The following is a 23164-nucleotide window of genomic DNA, read 5'->3' on the forward strand; positions in this document are numbered from 1 at the left end:
AGTAGGCAAGGACGTGGGGATTTTTCTTTCCGATCTAAAAAAAAAAACGTGTCTTGGACAGCTAAATCGGGGCCAAATCATGTAGTGTACCACTGGGTTAGGTTGTTCTTACTCTTACAGTTGTTTATTTCTTTATAACCATAGGTGGAGTCAGTGGAGAAGCTGTTCAGCATCTTGACCTCTGACACTGTTGACCTGACCCTCAGGAGGTCAGCAGCAGAACAACTGGCTGTCGTTCTACAGGGTGACGTAGCGCTTCATATTCTCCACACAATCCTTTTAGGATTAGCAAGGGATATGTAGATAAAAAATATTTTTTGGGGAAAAGGGCGTAACACTAGACATAACTCTCCTAAGCTTTGTTAATGTTGACCTAGAACATCAAAATGGTTTGGAAAGAAAATAAAGTTGAAGAAAATGTAAACATTTTGTGCGAATAGTCACACAAAGAAAAGCTTGGCATGTTTTTGCAAAGGCGTATGCTTCTGCCCACCACCATATGTTTAGGATAAATAATGGAAGTAAATTGAGAAAGGAAAAATATGCAAATTCCATGTATTCTTGGGGTCTAGCATTGTTAGGCAGACAACACTTCATTTGTATTATTGATAGGCCTATTGTTAATTTATTACTTCCAATCTATTTTCTCCACAGAAACAGCAATGCACCCAGTGTTGAAGAGTCTTGGTGTAACAGATAAAGTGATCTGCTTCATCACAGAGAGTGTGAACGACCACACGAAGGTGAAAAGACCTCGCAGATCAGCTTGCATATGAATGTGTATGTTTGTCTATGTTCGACATGTTAACGTGGTGTGTGTGTGTTTGTGTTTTCTTCCTCCAGAGCATGGACTGCCTGTTGGAGCCGTGTGTGTGTATTCTGAGAAAGCTGGTGTATGCAGACTCCTCCCTGAGGCATCTTCTGGCTGAGAAGACCCCCCTCCTCATCACTCTGCTCAGGGGTACGTTCCCAACACAACTCATTTAGCAACCATCACAGTCCAACGCTATCACACTGCTCTGAGTGACGTTCACACACAACTCATTCACTCGGGCACAAATAATCTAATTTCGTTGCCCAGCTGAGGGATAAGTTCGCATTACAACTCAGCGAGTAATGTCTGAACAGTTTAACACTGCCCTGGGGTTAATTCACATCACAACTCATTCAATAACGGCATTACGTTGTACAGTTTTAGAGGTATGTTCACAGGACGTTCACATTGGTAAACACATTCTGTTACACCACTCAACAAGGCCTTCACAAGGTTAAACAATCACATAGCTAAACCCTCACTGGAATCAACTTTGAGTGTTTGTTCACCACTGCTTATCACTGAATGTTTTCTAATTGTTTGTTTATCCTGTTAGCTTCATTGCTTGTCAAGGAGAACAAAGGGGATGTTAGTGAGGTGGCTGTGTTGATGTGTCTGCTACTCTTTGATGAGATTGCCACAGTAGAAGTGTGGTAAGTGTTCTTCCCTCTCATCTGAATTAATTTGTTTGCTTTTGATTTTAGCACTATTTCCTACAGAGCAAAGCTGTGGTAAAGCATTTTGTTTTACCTAATCAGGTCGGACAATTCCAGCTCCGACGTGGCTCTCTCACCATTCTCTCTCCCTGTGTCCGTCATAAGAAGGTAATGAAGTAGCCTAACTTTATTGATTGTCACCAATATTTACTTTTTCTATTGATGTCAGTCTGTCTATTTACATATGATTGGTGTTATATCTAGTAACTACATGCTCTACCCTCCCCTCTCCCCCTCCTCTCCCTCCCCAGGTACAGCCTACCGTTCCAGGCCGCGTCCCACCATGCGGTGAGCCCCTACTGCTCCGTCCTGCCCCCCTACTCTGACCTCCTCTCCCTGACCCCCGCCAAGGAGAACCTGCAGCTGGCCTGGAACACCGCATGGCATTCTGGGATAGATAACCTCTTGGAGGAGCTCCGTGGGATCCGCAGTGATGTCGCCGAGTAAGTGATGTCATCACATGTCACACCTTATGTACCTCGGATGTCAAGTTTGTTTTTGTTGACCTTTTTGTTGACCTTCATTTTACCAAGGACATTAATTGAGATTGCTCACTAGCTACAGTGATTACTAGAACGTTCAGGGGAAGAGTTGCAGACAGTTTGTTGGACTGCTAAAGAGCTGAGGCGTCTGTGATCCATCAGTCTTCATTTTTGTAATGTAACCTAATGCAGACAACAGATGAGGAAGCCTCACCGTTCCAGTTTTAACTTAACTAATCACACCAGAGGTATACAACTAAACAATGGATCAATTCAGGTGTCACTATCCTGCACAAAACTGTCACTGTCTTAATGCAGACTGGCATCAAAGTAAATTAGAAAGTAAATGATAAAGAAAACAGACAGGAAAACGCCGCACACTGCTGCTCATGCTCTCAGGTGATATTTATTTATAACAACGTTTCGACCCTTAGGTCTTCATCAGGCATCCATATCCCAGGTGGGGGTGGAAGGTCCTATATATAGAGGCAGTACTCAGTGACATCACATCCTGAAACAGGAGGTAAAAAATATATAACATAGGTTCACAATATTTACAAAAATCTATGAAAATACACAAGGAATGTGATCAAAATGTACAGTTATATAGTTGAAGTCGGAAGTTTACATACACCTTAGCCAAATACATTTAAACTCAGTTTTTCACAATTCCAGACATTTAATCCTAGTAAAAATTCCCTGTCTTAGGTCAGTTAGGATCACCAACTTATTTTATGAATGTGAAATGTCAGAATAATAGTAGAGACTGATTTATTTCAGCTTTTATTTCTTCATCACATTCCCAGTGGGTCAGAAGTTTGCATACCCTCAATTAGTATTTGGTAGCATTGCCTTTAAATTGTTTAACTTGGGTCAAACGTTTCGGGTAGCCTTCCACAAGCTTCCCATAATACATTGGGTGAATTTTGGCCCATTCCTCCTGACAAAGGTGGTGTAACTGAGTCAAGTTTGTAGGTCTCCTTGCTTACACACGCTTTTTCAGATCTGCGCACAAATTTTCTATAGGATTGAGGTCAGGGCTTTGTGATGGCCACTCCAATACCTTGACTTTGTTGTCCTTAAGCCACTTTGCCACAACTTTGGAAGTATGCTTGGGGCAATTGTCCATTTGGAAGGCCCATTTGCGACCAAGCTTTAACTTCCTGACTGATGTCTTGAGATGTTGCTTCAATATATCTACATAATTTTCCTGCCTCATGATGCCATCTATTTTGTGAAATGCACCAATCCCTCCTGCAGCAAAGCACCCCCACAACATGATGCTGCCACCCCGTGCTTCACGATTGGGATGGTGTTCTTCGGCTTGCAAGCCTCCCTCTTTTTCCTCCAAACATAATGATGGTCATTATGGCCAAACAGTTCTATTTTTGTTTCATCAGACCAGAGGACATTTCTCCAAAAACGGCCATCTTTGTCCCCATGTGCGGTTGCAAACCGTAGTCTGGATTTTTTATGGCGGTTTTGGAGCAGTGGCTTCTTCCTTGCTGAGCGGCCTTTCAGGTTATGTCGATATAGGACTCGTTTTACTGTGGATATAGATACTTTTGTACCTGTTTCCTCCAGCATCTTCACAAGGTCCTTTGCTGTTGTTCTGGGATTGATTTGCACTTTTCACACCAAAGTACGTTCATCTCTAGGAGACAGAACGCGTCTCCTTCCTGAGCGGTATGACGGCTGCGTGGTCCCACGGTGTTTATACTTGCGTACTAATGTTTGTACAGATGAACGTGGTACCTTCAGGCGTTTGGAAATTGCTCCCAAGGATGAACCAGACTTGTGGAGGTCTACAATTTCTTTTCTGAGGTCTTGGCTGATTTCTTTAGATTTTCCCTTGATGTCAAGCAAAGAGGCACTGAGTTTGAAGGTAGGCCTTGAAATACATCCACAGGTACACCTCCAACTGACCCAAATGATGTCAATTAGCCTATCAGAAGCTTCTAAAGCATGGCATCATTTTCTGGAATTTTCCAAGCTGTTTAAAGGCACAGTCAACTTAGTGTATGTAAACTTCTGACCCACTTGAATTGTGATACAGTGAATTATAAGTTAAATAATCTGTCTGTAAACAATTGTTGGGAAAATGACTTGTGTCATGCACAAGGTAGATGTCCTAACCGACTTGCCAAGACTATAGTTTGTTAACAAGACATTTGTGGAGTGGTTGAAAAACGAGTTTTAATGACTCCAACCTAAGTGTATGTAAACTTCCGACTTTAACTGTATACATACACAGAATATTAAATTAGGTTAAAAAACACTCATTTGGACATATACCCAGCTCATTAGCATTCTCTAACCAAACAAAATCACATCCTCATCTAAAGTGGAACAACACATGGCACAGACCCAGATTAAGGTTTAGTCCTGGACTAAACAGCAAGGCTGAAAGGGTTTTTGAAACCAGGAGTATGTGCGTGTATGTTTATTCACATTTTTATTTAGATGAACCTTTGCGTCTTTGTCTAGTTAGAACATTTTCTGAGTACTACAGTTCTTTTTTTAATGAATTGTCAAGGTGCTTCATGTAGATACTGTAGCTAGCTTGAATCAGCCACTCCCGAGGGGTATCCTACGAAGCAAGCTAGATCTACTCAGAGTTTTCTAAAGCTAACTAGCGTCAGTTATCTTCACATTCCAGCTCAGCCTTTATCCGTACTACAACAGTGGATATTACTCGTCCCCCTGCCGTTAACTCTAGCTGGCTGGTAACTGTGCGTGCATGTCACACAAGTCTAGTCCAACACCGAACTCATCATTGAGACATTGCTGAAACATCAATCCATGGGTGAGTCAGTGACACTTTTTAATTTGTGCTGAAATCAAAATGAAAGAAAAGTTATTTAGCAAATTCTGTAGGCTATTGTGTGAAATAGGCTTCTAGAAGTGCCGCCTTGATTTTATTGCTTATCGTTAATGCCGTCTTTGGTGTGCTTATCAATATACAAGCACCTTTTCCCCCCACTCCTATCAATACTTTTGTATGACTAAATAGTCCTCAGAGTATGTGTGGACTAGCTGGCTGGTGTGTTTACAGGCATTTTCAATTGCTCCCTATCCCAGTCTGTTGTCCCCACATGCTTCAAGATTCATTGTTCCTGTACCCAAGAAGGCAAAGATAACTGAACTAAATGACTACCGCCCTGTAGCACTCACTTCCCACTTGAGTTTGCATACCGCCCCAACAGGTCAACAGATGACGCAATCGACATCACACTGCCCACAGCCCACCCATCTGGGCAAAAGGAATACCTATGTAAGAATGCTGTTCGTTGACTATAGCTCAGCATTCAACACCATTGTGCCCTCCAAGCTCATCATCAGGAGGCCCTGGGTCTCAACCCCGCCCTGTGCAATTGGGTCCTGGACTTTCTGACGGGCTGCCCCCAGGTGGTGAAGGTAGGAAACAACATCTCCACTTCGCTGACCCTCAACACAATGGTGCATGTTCAGCCCCCTCCTGTACTCCTGTTCATCCATGACTGCGTGGCCATGCACACCTCCAACTCAATCATCAAGTTTGCAGACAACACAACAGCCGTGGGCTTGATTACCAACAACGATGAGACAGCCTACAGGGAGGAGGTGAGGGCTCTCGGAGTGTGGTGTCAGCCTCTTACTCAACGTCAACAAATCAAAGGAGATGATCGTGGACTTCGGGAAACAGCAGAGGGAGTACACATCACAGACAAACTGAAATGGTCCACTCACACAGACAGTGTGGTGAAGAAGGCGCAACAGTGCTTCTTCGACCTCAGGAGGCTGAAGAAATTTGGCTTGTCACCCAAAACCCTGACAAACCTTTACAGATGCACAATCGAGAGCATCCGTCAGGCTGTATCGTAGCCTGGTTCGGCAAATGTACCGCCCTCAACCGCAAGGTACAGGTACATCAAAGCTGGGACCGAGAGACTGAAAAACAGCTTCTGTTCAGCTTCTTCAGACTGCTAAACAGCAATCACTAACTCGATAACTCAGAGAGGCTGCTGCCTACATTGAGACCCAATCACTGGACACTTTAATAAATGGATTACTAGTCACTTTATACAATGCACTCTAAATAATGCCACTTTAATAATGTTTACATATCTTACATTACTCATATCACATGTAAATACTGTATTTTATACCATCTATTGCACCTTGCCTATGCCGCTCAGCCATCGCTCATCCATATACTTACATGTGCATATTCTCATTCACCCCTTTAGATTTGTGTGTATTAGGTAGTTGTTGGGGAATTGTTAGATTACTTGTTAGATATTACTGTACTGTCAGAACTAGAAGCACAAGCATTTCGCTACACTCGCATTAACATCTTCTAACCATGTGTAAGTGACAAATAAAATGTTATCTTTAATAATAAAAAAATGTTAGGACTACATTTTGTGAAGTTTAAAATGCATTCTGTCATTATGTGTAATGTTATATATTTTAACATTACTATGTTTTAACACCCCAAAATACTTATTAAACTTATTAAAATATTGAATCAGTCGTCTTCCTCAAATGATGGGGATGATGACGCAATCTTTGCAGGAGGGAGGGAATCTGATTTAATTAATTCAGAGTAGGTGGAGTTAGCCGTGAGATAGCCCGCCCTGGCACATGTTAGTTCTGAAGGATTCGTTGCCATAGAAATGTATCAGGCTAAAAGGTGAGCCACTTTTGTATGACCGGTTAGCCCGAGTTGAACTCAAAGTTGATCAAAGTTAACTCGCTAACTCCTCAGACCTGCATCGTAGGCTACCCCTCTGCTTCTCAGGTTTAATCTAGGCTGCCACACAGTCTTTTAGTGATGAGTCACGCAGAACTACCCACAATCCCCTGCTGTCCCTGACACAGGAAGTGTGGTGTGACAAGACACGTCTGGAAGACGGCTCATCAAAAGTCCCTGGGAACAGAATTAGGAAGGCACTGTGCTGCCTGGGTGATTGGGCTCTTATGTGACACCCCTGTCACCGTAGAAATACAACTTCTGATCCAACACAGAGTCAGAATCAGAACAACTCAATTATTACACGCCACATTCTTCTCTCCCTTTCGACTCTTTCCCAGGTGGTTTCTTAACGGGAATGTGTTCACTCATTCTCATCACAGCCAAAAAGATGAGGTCAAGATAACATAACTAGACCTGAGTTTTTCCTGGTCCGCTCACATGCACAAGATGAGTACTATATTGACCCTAAAGGGGAACTTTGTTTGCTTGCAGAAAAAATAACAAATACTGTCTTGTTTTCCTCTAGTTTCCACGGTGATCTGAGCCTGTCAGGGTCGCAGGTTCTGTCGCTACGGGCAACGCACCTCCCCAGCGGCCTTCAGGACTGCGTCCAGGACATCGTCATGGCAGCAGGCCATGCCTCTGTGTCCTCTGCACTCTCCAGGCTCCGCCTCCACCTGCTGATTGACAGGATGGCCATCACAGACACTCACACACACAGCTGCAGGGACACGCTCCGTACCCTCACCTGGCAGCCCGCCATAGCAAGGTACACACACACTAGAAAACCATCTATACTGATGCAACAATTTCAAAGATTTTACTGAGTTACAGTTCATATAAGGAAATCAATCAATTGAAATAAATTCATTAGGCCTTCATGTATGGATTTCACATGACTGGGAATACAGATATGCATCTGTTGGTCACAGATGCATAAAAAAAAAAGTAGGGGCGTAGATCGGAAAACCAGTCAGTATCTGGTGTGACCATAATTTGCTTCATGCAGCGCGACACATCTCCTTCACATAGTTGATCAGGCTGTTGATTGTGGAATGTTGTCCCACTCCTCTTCAATGGCTCTGCGAAGTTTCTGGATATTGGCGGGAACTGGAATATGCTGTCGATCCAGAGCATCCCAAACATGCTCAATGGGTGACATGTCTGGTGAGTATGCAGGCCATGGAAGAACTGGGACATTTTCAGCTTCTAGTAATTGTGTACAGATCCTTGCAACATGGGGCCATGCATTATCATGCTGAAACGTGAGGTGATGGTGGTCTGTGGATGTGAGGCCGGTCGAACATGCTGCCAAATTCTCTAAAACGGTTGAGAAATAAACATTAAATTCTCTAGCAACAGCTCTGGTGGTCCTTTCTGCAGTCAGCATGTCAGTTACACGCACCCTTAAAACTTGAGACATCTGTGGCATTGTGTTGTGTGCACATTTTAGAGTGGCCTTTTATTGTTCCCAGCACAAGGTGCACCTGTGTAATGATCAAGCCGTTTAATCAGCTTCTTGATATGCCACACCAGTCAGGTGGATGGATAATCTTGGCAATGGAGAAATGCTCACTAACAGGGACGTAAACACATTTGTGCACAAGATTTGAGAGAAATAAGCTTTTTGTGCTTATGGAAAATTTCTGGGATCTTTTTATTCCAGCTCATCAAACATGGGACCAACACTTGTTGCGTTTTTGTATTTTTGTTGAGTATAATTATGCAATAAATGAATCCTTTGTATTATTCAATGCTGTGCTTTCAGCAGCTTTACTGTACTCATCATTTCTACAGGTCAGTTGTATGTCCACCAAAATTCAAGATATCATCCATATTCTCCATTATTCTGTCTCCCTCTCTCTGTCTGTAGGTTTGTGCAGGTGCGTCCAGCGTGTGTGGAGGATGAGAGGTTGCTGGTGGATGTTATAGCGTTCCTGAGCGCCTACTTCAAACAGAGCCATTTAAAGTCCGAGGACAAGGACCTATGCTGGATACTGGAGCTACTCCTCAAACAGGTCAGCACTAGGACCAAGAGGTCCCCAGGTTTGCTTTCCTCATCTCCTAGCTCCTTGTCCACTTTTCTTCATTCCCTTCCTTTAGTCTCATCTCCATCTTTTACATTGATCTGAACCCAGGTTAGGTGAAAGCAGTATGATACAAGTCTATTAGGAAACTACCTTCAACCTATCTTCCCAGGATTTGTCCTCTGTGATATCGCTTTAACCTCTAACCCTTCATCTAGGCCTCATCCTATGTGTCGTCATAAAGGAGATGAGGGAATAGGGACTATAATAGGAAAACTGGTCTTGTGTATCGACATTACTCAGTAAATCTGACTTCATCTCCTTTCTTGTATTAACCCATGTTGGGAACCATTAGATTGGGCACACCCCCCCTCTTCTCCCCTAAAACTGTAGGGTGAGTGGGTGCGTGCATGTCTGTGTGCCAGCGATCCAGTTAAGCTTTCCTGTCCTCCCTAAACACAGAGAGGTGTAGTTATCAAAGTAGAGCCTGTATAAATCACACACTGTCAAAGGACAGAAGGGCATTAATATCACATTACAACCCCAAAATAGAGTACCAGGACCCACAACAGAAATGATTTCCACAGCTGTTAAGAAACTCTCAGTTCTTTCTTAGCTACAGGAGCTACATCAGATCTAGTGTGTCTCACCTTGCCTGCTTCATCATAGGTATGGGAATTTTACATTTTTTGACTGTTCCAGTACCCGCATGGGCTGAACTGAAAAAACATGTGTGCATTAATTTATATGCCAACAGTGCCCAACAATGCCAAATTAATCATACTGATAACATCCTAATTGCTAAATTACCTCAATAAAAACCAATTTCCATTTAAGATGAATTTATTGAAACCATAATATCAACTGTTTAAATGATATCAAATCACATTTATTTATAAAGCCCTTTTTACATCAGCAGATGTCAAAAAGTGCTTATACAGAAACCCAGGCTAAAACCCCAAACAGCAAGCAATGCAGATTTAGAAGCACAGGGGCTAGGAAAAACTCCCTAGAAAGGCAGGAACATGGGAAGAAACGTAGAGGGGAACAAGGCTCTGGGGAGTGGCCAGTCCTCTTCTGGCTGTGCCGGGTGGCGATTATAAGAGTACATGGCTATTAAGGCCAGATTGTCTGAACATCTTGAAAAACATTCATAGTTGACCAGCAGGGTCAAATAATAATCAGTGTTTCTAGAGGTTACAACAGTTCACTACCTCAGGAATACGTCAGTTGGCTTTTCATGGTTAGCATTCAGAGGTCGAGAAAGCAGGTGTGGGGGAGAGAGAGAGAGAGAGAGAGAGAGAGAGAGTCGGGAACAGCAGGTCCAGGACAAGGTAGCAAGTCCGGTGAATAGTTCAGGGTTCTATAGCCGCAGGCAGAACAGTTGAAACTGGAGCAGCAGCACGACCAGGTGGACTGGGGACAGCCAGGTTGTCCTGAGTCATGGTCCTAGGGCTCAGGTCCTCTGGGAGGGAGAGAGAATTAGAGGGAGCATACTTAAATGTACACAGGACACCAGATAAGACAGGAGAATTATACCAGATATAACAGACTGACCGTAGCCCCCTGGCACACAGCCTCCAGTATGCTGCAATCGTCTGAGACGGGGGACACTGTGACAGGACCGAGGGGGGACACACTGTGACAGGGCCAACCAGGCAGGATATAACCCCACCCACTTTGCCAAATCACAGCCCCAACACCACTAGAGTCATATCAACAGACCACCACCTTACTACCCTGAGACAAGGCTGCGTATAGCACACAAAGATCTCCTCCACCGCATGAGCCCAAGAACACAATCTTCAGTAAGGCAGTAACCTCATCAGTGATGCTTGCTTGTAGAAGCCTATGTATGGCTGTGCAATGACACAGCCTTGTTTTGTGAATTTTGCAGACAAAACGCTGTTATTTCCCAAAACATTATCACAATCAAGATTAGGGTTGCAAAGGGTTGGACATTTTTCGGTAAGTTTCCCAATTTTTGCAGGGAAATCTTCATTGGGAAGTTATGCCCTGGAATTCGGGGAATTTTGCTTAAATTCATCAAAAAAGCTAACTTATAACGGTGAACCTTTTTTTGTGGGATACACATAAGGCAATTCTAGGTCTTGTGGCATATTTTGGTTAAACTATCCCCAATTCAATGGAATTGCAACCCTCTGCATGCACAGTGCATTCTTCCATCACATGTACAGTGCACTCTTCCATCACATGTACAGCTGATTCTCAAGATCTTGCACACTAATGAGATGCTATTGAGCCCACACTACTACACTGTCTGAGCCAAGGACTACATGCTTTCTGGTAAGTTTTGAGTACAATACTGGGTGGGGTGAATACATTTTATATGACATGCGTGATTTTTTTTTGTTAACTAGTAAATAGTAGCCTACAGCAAAGTGTTTTTAAATCATTTCTAACTTAACAATTTCTGCTAGTTCGTTTTTGCTACCATGTGGGTTTTAGTTTGCGCCTGCTAACTGAGGAGTGTTAATTCACCTGTTTCCATACATGTTTCATTTTAGAACATTTATCTTACAAAGGAGTTGTTTAATCTAATTGCTTAACTATTTAACTAATTAAAAAAAAAAATCTTTACAGGAAAATGCCACGGGCACTATCTGATGTGTGGAGACATTTCACTGCAGCTAATGTAGAAGGAAAAGCTGTGTACATTTGCAAATACTGTGCCAAATCATATGAGAAGAATGCAACAAAGATGCAGAATCATCTGGCCAAGTGCATAAAGTTTGCCCCACACTCACAACAAGCAACCTCCTGACAAAAGTCCCTCTACTTCTATTCAAGGTGAAAATGATGACAGACACCTTATTGATAGCAACAGCTCATGGTCCTCCTGGAATCAGATGGTTTTTTTTACTAAATGGAGGAACGTAGTCAGAGAAATGCTGATGAATGTCTTGCTCGAGCTGTGTATGGAACTCGTTCACCGCTGATGCTCACAGGCAATGTGTATTGGAAGAGATTTCTGAATGTTCTACGCCCAGCATACACCCCTCCAACCAGACATGCTTTATCTACTCATTTGCTGGATGCAGAGTTCAAGTGAAGGTCAAGCAAATCATAGAGAAAGCATACTGTATTGCAATTATCTCTGATGGGTGGTCGAATGTTCATGGGCAAGGAATAATTAATTACATCATCTCCACCCCACAACCAGTATTCTACAAGAGCAGATACAAGGGACAACAGACACACCGGTCTCTACATTGCAGATGAGCTGAAGGCAGTCATCAATGACCTTGGACCACAGAAGGCATTTGCACTAGTGACAGACAATGCTGTGAACATGAAGGCTGCTTGGTTTAAAGTGGAGGAGTCCTACCCTCACATCACACCCATTGGCTGTGCTGCTCATGCGTTGAATCTGCTCCTCAAGGACATCATGGCACTGAAAACAATGGATACACTACAAGAGAGCCAGGGAAATGGTTAGGTATGTGAAGGGTCATCAATTTAAGGCAGCAATTTACCTCACCAAGCAAAGTGAGAAGAATAAGAGCATTGAAGCTGTCCATCAACATCCTTGGGGTGGTGTTGTCATCATGTTTGACAGTCTTCTGGAGGGGAAGGAGTCTCCAAGAAATGGCCATATCACAGTCTGCCGATATGGACAGCCCCATCAAGAGGGTCCTCCTGGATGATGTATTTTGGGAGAGAGTGGTAAGCAGCCTAAAACTCCTGAAACCTATAGCAGTAGCCATTGCACGGATTAAGGGAGACAATGCCATCCTGTCTGATGTTCAGACTGCTTGCAGATATAAGTTAAGAAATCCGTACTGCCCTGCCCACTTCACTGTTGCTTCAAGCAGAGGAAACTGCAGTTCTGAAATACATCAAAAAGCATGACGACTTCTGCCTGAAGCCCATACACGCCGCAGCGTACCTGTTGGACCCCAAGTATGCTGGCAAGAGCATCCTGTCTGGTGCAGAGATCAACAAGGCCTATGGTGTCATCACTACTGTGTCTCGCCACCTTGGCCTGGATGAGGGCAAGGTTCTTGGCAGTCTGGCGAAGTACACTTCCAAGCAAGGGCTTTTGGGTGGAGATGCAATATGGCAGTCGTGCCAACATATCTCATCAGCCACCTGGTGGAAGGGACTTTGTGAATCTGAGGCTCTTTCCCCTGTTGCCTCCATCATCCTCCAAATCCCACCAACATCAGCCACCTCAGCGCAACTGGTCCTTGTTTGGGAACACACACACCAAAGCACGCAACAGGCTGACCAATACAAGGGTTGAGAAATTGGTGGCCATCCGGGCAAATTTTAGGATATTTGAGCCTGACAACAAGCCATCCTCAACAAGGTTGGAAAGTGACAGTGAAGATGAGACCTCAGAGTCTGATGTTCAAGAGGTGGACATTGAGGAAGTCCAGGGTGAAGACATGGAAGCCTGAGAGGAAGACAACCAAAGCTTTAGTTTCTAGACTATCATTTTACAGATGTATGTTGAAAACGTTTTTGGGAGATGCGATGGATCATTCAATATTCCCTTTTGTTGTTCAGTGAAATCATCCCTTGTGAAGAGTCAACTCATTTAATTAAAGTTCAATTCGTAACAATTTTTTAAAATGATTTATATTGGAAGGATTTAATCATTTCCAATTATGTCTACTTATGTTAAGGTAAAAGGTTTATGTTTCTGTCTCCATATGATATGGTAAATGTATGCAATGCAAAAAAAAACATCTTAATTTTAAATGGTATAAATTCCCATATATTCCCGTTAATTCCCACGGAAAGTTTCCACCTCTGAATATTCCCCAAAATGTGCAACCCTAATCAAGACGCACTTATTTTATAGCAAATCACATGATGTAATATAACAGAATAAAATAGAACTGAATATTTTTCCTAATAAAGTTGCCAGTGTGAAGGGATGCGCATCTTTCACATCTGGAGAAAAAAAATCTGAAAGTGTGCTAATTTGAAACAGGGCTTAGTTTGGCGCGTTTTAAAGAAAAACATTTTCAGTGTTACAAACCAAAATCTTCCTTCCTGTTCTTTGGCTTTTTCTAAATGGATGAACAATTCTACATTGAACACTGCATGCTGATGAATTACGGCCACGACATACAGTACCAGTAAAAAGTTTGGGGACACCTACTCATGGGTTTTTCTTTCTTTCTACATTGTAGAATAATAGTGAAGACATCAAAACTATGAAATAACACACATGGAATCATGTAGTAACCACAAAAGTGTTGAACAAATCAAAATATATTTTAGATTCTTAAAAGTAGCCACCCTTTGGCTTGATGACAGCTTTGCACACTCTTGATTCCATGTGTTATTTCATAGTTTTGATGTCTTCACTATTATTCTACAATGTAGAAAATAGTAAAAATAAAAACAAAACCTGGAATGAGTACGTGTCCAAACTTTTGACTCGTACTATATGTTTTGTAAGTAAGGCTTAATGATTCTGATGGAAGTACTCTTTGTCTTTATCAAACTGTTTTTGGATATTTTCAGAGTGGAGCCTGTGTCTGTTTAGAGGGGTTATAGCCTTGGATAACAAATTATAACTGGCACTAGTAGTTTGCAAAGTATCCTATGCAGTAAAATAGACGGGACCCAATTATTTCAAAACTGCAGTTCGTTGTTGGAACACATATTTCCCTACTTCAATCAACCAGTCGATTTAGAATCTATGATAAAGTTGTTGGCATTTGGCAAGGAATGTAGCTTGTGTATCCCATTTATTTCTGTAGGCCTAATGGGAGCTTGTGTGCAAACGCAGCATGTGTCTCTAGAGGGAGCGGTCGGAACAAACACAATTGAGTGAGTGAGACACAGAGGGGAAAGGGAATTTAGTGAGAACAACTGTGTGATGCTTGCCTTGGTAAATGTGTTTTGTTGTGTCCTGCAAATGCCCATGTACTAATGGAACACTAGAGTCAAAGCAAATTAACGTTTTCCAAGACACAATTTCATTTTTTGGGGGGGACAAGCCCCAAAGCACATTTCTCCAAATTCTTTTAGTATTTTTTTATTAAAAAAATTATATACTTTATTCTGCACTTATCACCATGAAACTCAATGAGAAAAGGATACATATTAATTTTGAATACCTTAATTATACCCAACAAATATATAAATGCAACATTCAACAATTACATTTTTTTTACTGAGTTACAGTTCGTACTGTAAATGGAAATCAGTCAATTGAAATAAATTCATTAGGCCCTCACATGACTGGGCAGGGGCGCAGCTATGGGTGGGTGATGGTAGAGAAATTACCATTCAATTCTCTGGCAAGAGCTCTGTTTGACATTCCTGCAGTCAGCATGCCAATTATACGCTCCTTCAAATCTTGAGACATCTGTGGCATTGTTGTTTGACAAAACTGCAAATTGTAGAGTGGCCTTTTATTGTCAGCAGCACAAGGTGCACCTGTGTAATGATCCTGCTGTTTAATCAGCTTCTTGATATGCCACACCTGTCAGGTGAATGGATTATCTTGGCAAAGGAAAAATGCTCAAACATGGGACCAACACTTTACATGTTGCCTTTATATTTTAGTTCACTGTAGTTTAGATTGTAGTTAGTTGTGTCGTTTATAATGTGTGAGGAGTTGTATACAAGTTGAGCTTTCTTGGATGAAGTAGTGAGACACACACAGTTCAACCTGCAGCATTACCTGCGTGTGTATGTGTTCCATGCAGGAGACCAACTCACTACTGGACCTGCTGCTCGGCGAGGAGTCGCAGACACACACTCTGACACACACTGTGAGTCAGGGAGAGACGGAGGAACTAGTAGAACTGATGGCCCAGATCAACCAGAGACTACAGAGAGAACTGACAGGGTTCATCAACACATTACTGCACCGCCTCACACACAGCACCGACAGGTACAGTAGAAACACACACTCCCCCTCTCTCTCTTTTCCTCTCTAACTGATAAGGCTTCCACCTCCAATTGCCAGCCTCTGTACCTCTGGTGTTTATTTGTTAGAGTATGGAGTCATTTGTATGCAAAGCGTGTACCGTATCGCTCAAGAAAACTGCCTTTAGGCATTTTTTACTTAAAACACACTCACATGCAGTACACACACACGCGCTGAAAAACAGCTACAACACAGAGCTACAAATGTGACTAAGACAAACAGGGTAGGCATCTCCCCCACAGTTATTTGTTTTCTAGTGTATCTGACTGAACAAATTGTGTTTGTCATGACTGCTGGTTTAACTGTTGTATAGAAATAGCTCATTGTAGCGTGGTGAGCTATACTGATAAATGATTACACAAGTGTGTTTTATCACTTTGCTATTAAACTACTGTACTCTTCTCATCTTCCTTAGTCAGAAGTGCCTAGGGCCATGGAAGCAGCACCGATGACTTCTCACCGCTAGCTAGCGAGCTTCCCCTGACAGTAGAATATTTACTGTGTCCCTATGAATAAAAAAAATGTCTCCTCATAAAACATAAATTATAGAATGATAATTTTTTGCCTTTTGGTGTGTGTGCGAGAATGTACACGTACGTAGTATTATTCACACTGCCTGTGGAGCTTGATTAATGTTTAATACCATGAAATTATAGAAGAGGCTGAACAAAGCTTATAACTGCAGTGGGATGCATTTTTTATGTTCTGTGTAGTGATATTCTTATCCGTATCCATGAGGCTAAGATCAAGCATTTCACTACACTCGCAATAACGTCTGCTAACCATGTGTGTGTGTGACCAATAACATTTGATTTGATGTTACTTTCAGTAGAAGGAGCTTGACGTTTTCCTTGATGTTAGTTGTTGGTTATTGATGGCAATATTTGTCTCTGCCCACCTTCCTCTATCACACCATCTTCCTCCCATTCACTTTCACTCCTCTCTTTCCTTCTTTCTTTGTCTGTTTTACCCCCTCTACTCCTCTTTTTACTCGTCTCCTCTCCCTCCCTCCCTGCATCTCCTCTCTCTCTCTCTCCCCCAACAGGTTTTGCTTGGCGCTGGCAGGGCCCTTCGAGAGCCAGCTGGCAGTGCGGTTTCTTCGGTGCCTGCGGGTGTCAGACACCCCACGCTTCTACGGCCTCCCGAGTCTGGAGAGGAATCTGCTGGGCATGGTCAGCCTCACGGCCCAGCCCGGCTGGAGCTCACACTGTCCCACCATGGAGCCCCAGTCTCTCTGCACCAAGTACCTCAGTGGACTGCTGGAGGTGTGTGTGATGTGCTCTCTTCTGTCCTAGCAGCTTGGGCCAGAAGGAGTCTGTGGCCTCCACAAATTAGTCAAAGTGAAAATTACCTGTGAAATGAGTTATTTGTAGTGAAATATCAGCCCTCTAGAAATTATGAGGAAGAAAATACCTTTGTAATTAATTAAATCCAACTACAACCTGCTCCTGAACATGAATAAATTTACAGGCTACAACACGGTAAATTGTTGATGAGAAATCATCCCAGCTGGTTCCATCTGGTTCTACCCATAGCCAAGAACAGCAGAGCACTGTCCTGTTCAGATAAGCAGAGTAGTGGTCAGTGTAGCTTAGTTCAACATGAGAACACACAGCACGGCACAACCTAGTTTGGCATTGCCTGAGACAGTCTAAAAAAACAGCACAGCTCACAACAGCCTTAGTATGGTCCAGTACAACCTAACCTGACACAGATGATTTGGCCTCTCACCCGTCTCCCCCACCCCACACCTGTGTTTCCCTCACCCTTAACTCCCCCATACCTCACCCCCTGTCTCTCCTAGTGCTCTATGGCCCGTAGGGTGCTTTTCATCTGACCTTGGCCTCTCTCACTCACCTCTCTGTTTGCAGGCTAATCAAAGCTAAGGTCCCAGCTGCATTTAACACTCATTTAGATGCACTGAATAAAACTTTTGAATTAATGAACACAGACTGTTGATTGCATCACTGGCCTCAGTGCCCTGTTCCCTTCTAGTCCCGAGCAGGGTTTGGGGCATGAGTAAAAATTACATTTGGAATTTCGGTTTACTTCCTGATTTGACTTAATTAGTAACACTGTTGAGATATTGTTGTCCTTCCCCTAGCATCGGCTCTGAATGGGTTTCGTATTGGGCAGGGCTCTACAGTGCGACCATATTATCCGCATACAGTATGTGCTTAAATATTTTGCTGTGCAACTTGGAATTCTTATTTAGGACCACCAGTGCATGTATAAAAATGAAAGATTCTAGCTTTATTACAAAAATATTTAGCCTTGTGCTCCTAAATTACGGTGTGCCTAGATTTCTCAACTTAAGCGCACACGGGCCCCTTTTTAAAAAAAGCTCAACGTAGAACCCTGTTGGGAATGAGTAGTTGTTATGTTGACCCTTGTGTCATCCTCTAGGTGATCTCGTCGTTCTACGTGGAGTGGGGGGGTAACTCCATGTCCTTCATGGGGAAAGGAGTCACCAAGAATGCTGTCATCTGTCTGCTTCACTTGTCCCATGAGATGATGGCCCAGAACAAGGACAAGGTCAGCAACCAAGCCAGAACTGCACTGATTGCCTTTCTACACTAAAGGCAAAGAAGATTTTTAATTGTGAAATGTATACTGAACAAAAATATATACGCGGCATGCAACAATTTAAAAGATTTTACTGAGTTACAGTTCATAGAAGGAAATCAGTCAATTGAAATAAATAAATTCGACCCTAATTTATGGATTTCACATTACATTTACATTTTAGTCATTTAGCAGACGCTCTTATCCAGAGCGACTTACAGTAGTGAATGCATACATTTCATACATTTTTTTTCTCCATACTGGTCCCCCGTGGGAATCGAACCCACAACCCTGGTGTTGCAAACAGCATGCTCTACCAACTGAGCCACACGGGACCACATGACTGGGCAATGGGCGCAGCCATGGGTGGGCCTGGGAGATCATAGGCTCAACCACTTGGGAGTCAGGCCCATCCACTGGGGAGCCAGGCCCAGCTAATCAGAATAAGGTTTTCCACACAAACAGGCTTTATTAGATAGAAATATTCTTAAGCCGATCCTGCAGGTGAAGAAGCCAGATGTGTAGTCCTGGGCGTCATGGTTACGTGTGGTCTGCGGTTGTGAGGCTGGTTGGACGTACTGCCAAATTCTCTAAAATGTCATTGGAGGCGGCTTGTGATAGAGAAATTAACTTTCAATTCTCTGTCAACAGCTCTGTTGGACATTTCTGCAGTCAGCATGCCAATTGCACACTCCCTCAACTTGAGACATCTGTGACGTTGTGTGACAAAACTGCACATTTTAGTGGCCTTTTATTGTCCCCAGCACCAGGTGCACCTGTGTAATGATCATACTGTTTAATCAGCTTCTTGATATGCCACACCTGTCAGGTGGATGGATTATCTTGGCAAAGCAGAAATGCTCACTATCAGGGATATAAACAAATTTGTGCACAACATTTTAGAGAAATAAGCTTTTTGTGCGTATGGAAAATCTCTGGGATCTTTTATGCCAGCTCCTGAAACATGGGACCAAGATTTTGCATGTTGTGTTTATATTTTGGATTAGTATAGTAGTAGAGTCAATGTGTTAATGTGTGCTTCCTGCATGGAGATGTTTCTCCTTTTGTTTGTGCATCAGTCTGGATTTCTGCAGATATGACTATTCTCTGTTTTTGTGTTTATCTATTTCAGGACTTCATTTCCCAGTGGTCTTTGGGTCAGGAGGTGGGGTCTGATGACCCCAGTGGGTCACAGCTGGGTCTGGCCTGGCTCATACCTCTGTGGGTGGACAGAGACCCGGAGGTAACACACACACACACACACACACTCAATGACTGTCAACTTGTATAAGAACAAGCAAGAAAAATAAAATGTAAGAGTAAGAAGTACAAGTTATTATTTCATGGAGACAGTTTGTCAAATTCCGTCTGGAGTTGTGGAGAGACATTCAGGCAAAAGTTCGTATTGCTTCTCTCTGCGCCAAAGTTTCTGTTATTAAACCGGTGAACTCCTACGCTTGAGTTCACAAGCACTGACAGTGAAAAGCAAAGGGCATTTTCTTCTTTCACTATCTGTAAGTTCTCTCTATAAGTAAATGTGAAAAACTCCCTTGACAAGTAGGATCTTTTTCTGTGTGGATCACAGCAAATGCCAGAGTGACAGTGAAAATAACCAAGACATTTCTGGAACAGTGTCTTTGTGACTTTGGGGACACCAGGGTTGTCAGACAGGTACCTTTTTTATCTATCTGCTGTTGTATTCACACCCAAACCCTTGGCTCTCTGTCTTTTTCTCTCTCTGTCTTTTCCTTTCTCTCTCCTCGCTCTCCGCTTTTCCCTTCCCACCACTCTTTTAACCCTCCCCTCCTCTCTCACACCCCTCTCCCCCCCTGCTGCCCTATCCCACTTTCCTTCCATCCCCTCTCCAGGTGAGGTTTGCCAGCCTGGGTGTGGGCTCTGCCCTGTCTTCTGTGCCCAGTGGATGCCAGTCTCTGAGTAGCAGCTGTCAGAATATCAGTGGAGGCCTGTGGGGAACACTGCTCAACATCCTCCTGGACCAGCAAGAGAGCACCATGGTCCGCAGAGAGGTATTGTAAAGTGGTTGTTCCACTGGATATCATAAGGTGAATGCACCAATTTGTAAGTCGCTCTGGATAAGAGCGTCTGCTAAATGACTTAAATGTAAATGTACTGGACACCTACACCTGTTCGCTAACCACTAAGCCATAGACAGAGTTTGGGCATTGTGGTTTAAAGCAGAATGCATAATAATGCTCTGCCACCACGGCAGCCATGGTGGCATATTGACCAATAACAGTTCCAGACAATGCATTTGTAAAACAGAGATTAGGACAACTTTATACTCCATCAACAAGTTTAAAGTAAAGTCCTTGCAGTACCAGCTAAGTACATCTAGATGGCAGTGTTGTTGATGTTCTCGTCTCATCCTCTCTGTGTGTTTCTCAAGGCGGTGTTTATCCTCCAGAACCTACTGGTGATGCCCATGCCTGCCACAGCTGACCAGGTCACCGACTCTACCTGGCAGGTCAGTGGCATTTGGTTATGTTTTGTTGTGGTATGTTGTCTTAGTTATCGTGGTATTGACATACTGTAGGTTAATTCATGGGCTCCCAAGTGGTGCAGCGGTCTAAGGCACTGCATCTCAGTGCTAGAATATCACTACAGACCCTGGTTCGATTTCTGGCTGTATCACTTGGGGCCGTAATTGGGAGTCCCATAGGGTGGCGCACAATTGACCCAGCGTCGTCCGGGTTTGGCCGGGGTAGGCAGTCATTTTAAAGAAGAATTTGTTCTTAACTGACTTGCCTAGTTAAATAAAAAAATCTAGGTACATAGTAATTACCATGTTTTCATCTCTCCCTCTCTCTCCTCCCTCTCTCTCCTTCCTCTCTCCGTAGAGTCCGTGTGTCCATGATGAGTCTTCAGGTGTATGTCTGGTGGGTCTCCAAGCCCTACAGGCTCTGCTCTACCACTGTCAGTTCTTCCAGCACACTGCCCTCATGGCCACAGCCTGCTACAGAGGCAGGTACACCTTCGACCTGCAACCCTCAGCCAGGGACCCCGGCCCACAGGACAGCACCACTGAAGGTCCTGGGACTGCACCTGTCCATTCTTCTGTCAGTCTGTCTAGCCATTAGGTTGTTCAATCAGTGATTCAGTTATGTGTCTGTAGTTCAGAGTAAATCTGAAATCAAGTGTTATTGTGGTAAACAGGCAAAGTATTTTCTTTATTTATCAGGGAATTGGCCTGTAGCCTTTTTTTTTCTTCCCCCTTGCGTGATGTTGTTTGTGATGATGCCCTCCCTGCCTGTCTGTTTAGATGCGGATGACTCCCTGAGGTTGTGGAGACCTCCTAACCGAGTCCCAGTGAATCCTAGCAGGGCCTCTGGCTCCCTGTCCACCTCCAGCACTCTGGTAAGTAAAGTACTCCAGGTCTGGTGGCTCAAGGCCCATTCATAGACTGTAATCCTCTTAGGTTGCAGCTTAAGACTGGGTTCGCTTGACCACTAGAAACAATTCAAATCAAATGTTATTTGTAACATGCGCCGAATACAACCGGTGTAGACCTTACCGTTAAATGCTTACTTACAAGCCCTTAACCAACAATAAAGTTAAAGAAATAGAGTTAAGAAAATATTTTATAAAAAGTAACTCAATTAAATAATGAGGCTATATACAAGGGGTACTGGTACCGAGTCAATGTGCGGGGGTACAGGTTAGTTGAGGTTATTTGTACATGTAGGTAGGGGTGAAGTGACTATGGATAGATAATAAACAGTGACTAGCAGCTGTGTAAAAAACAATGGGGGGTCAATGTAAATAGTCCAGGTGGCCATTTGATTAATTGTTTCGCTGTGTTATGGCTTGGGGGTAGAAGCTATTAAGGAGCCTTTTGGTACCGCTTGCCGTGCGGTAAGCAGAAAGAACAGTCTATGACTTGGGTGGCTGGAGTCTTTGACAACTTTTTGGGCCTTCCTCTGACACTGCCTGTGATGTACTTGTTGTTTGGGCCATGATAGTTTGTTGGTGATGTGGACACCAAGGCACTTGAAACTCTCGACCCGCTCCACTACAGCCCCGTCGATGTTAATGGGGGCCTGTTCGGCTGTCCTTTTCTTGTAGTCCACGATCACCTCCTTTGTCTTGCTCACATTGAAGGAAAGGTTGTTGTCCTGGCACCACAGTGCCAGGTCTCTGACCTCCTCCCTATAGGCTGTCTCATCATTGTCGGTGATCTGGCCTACCACTGTTGTGTCATCAGCAAATATAATGATGGTGTTGGAGTCGTGCTTGGCCACGCAGTTGGGGGTGAACAAGGAGTAGAGGATGGGACTAAACACGCACCCCTGAGGGGCCCCCGTGTTGAGGATCAGCATGGCAGATGTGTTGTTACCTACCCTTACCACCTGGGAGCGGCCCATCAGGAAGTCCAGGATCCAGTTGCAGAGGGAGGTGTTTAGTCCCAGGGTCCTTAGCTTAGTGATGAGCTTTGTGGGCACTATGGTGTTGAACGCTGAGCTGTAGTCAATGAACAGCATTCTCACATAGGTGTTCCTTCTGTCCAGGCGGGAAAGGGCAGTGTGGACGGCGATTGCGTCATCTGTGGATCTGTGATTTAAACACATTGTCTTATTGAAGTGCTTTTTTTGTGATTGTTTTGTCTTCAACAGATCATACCTGGAGGCTCAGGGCTTCAATCCCCTGTGCCCACCTCTCTCAACGCTACTGCACAAGATACACCCGCTAGCAGACTGATGGCTCAAGGTGTGTGTGTTTGTATATATAGTGTAGCTAAATGTGAACAGGTTTTATATACAGATCTCATGTAGCACCAAACCAATTAAGAGTCAGAGTTAAAGGAACCATCTCATGCACAGTTCTTCATATCAAGACCAACCATGACAGTGAATTTATATATACAGACTATGGCTCTACACACACC

At 43.5% G+C, this 23164-nt stretch overlaps 1 protein-coding gene across 2 annotated transcripts in view; it reads left to right on the plus strand.

The window, feature by feature from the left end:
* The window catches only part of rttn (rotatin), a 63586-nt gene that overhangs the window by 24441 nt on the left and 15981 nt on the right, over positions 1–23164 (plus strand). For both annotated transcript variants that reach the window (XM_014157187.3, XM_014157188.3), the window contains exons 19-35: positions 145–244; positions 655–743; positions 844–961; positions 1371–1467; positions 1573–1638; positions 1782–1973; positions 7277–7519; positions 8624–8768; positions 15473–15660; positions 16742–16961; positions 18103–18231; positions 19394–19504; positions 20130–20288; positions 20669–20746; positions 21120–21309; positions 21542–21636; positions 22893–22986. In XM_014157187.3, coding sequence (XP_014012662.3) covers positions 145–244; positions 655–743; positions 844–961; positions 1371–1467; positions 1573–1638; positions 1782–1973; positions 7277–7519; positions 8624–8768; positions 15473–15660; positions 16742–16961; positions 18103–18231; positions 19394–19504; positions 20130–20288; positions 20669–20746; positions 21120–21309; positions 21542–21636; positions 22893–22986 — 2314 coding nt within the window. The remainder of the gene's footprint in view (positions 1–144; positions 245–654; positions 744–843; positions 962–1370; positions 1468–1572; positions 1639–1781; positions 1974–7276; positions 7520–8623; positions 8769–15472; positions 15661–16741; positions 16962–18102; positions 18232–19393; positions 19505–20129; positions 20289–20668; positions 20747–21119; positions 21310–21541; positions 21637–22892; positions 22987–23164) is intronic.

This window comes from Salmo salar, chromosome 19 (assembly GCF_965601325.2).
Source record: "Salmo salar chromosome 19, fSalSal1, whole genome shotgun sequence".
In the NCBI taxonomy this organism is placed as follows: Eukaryota; Metazoa; Chordata; class Actinopteri; order Salmoniformes; family Salmonidae; genus Salmo; species Salmo salar.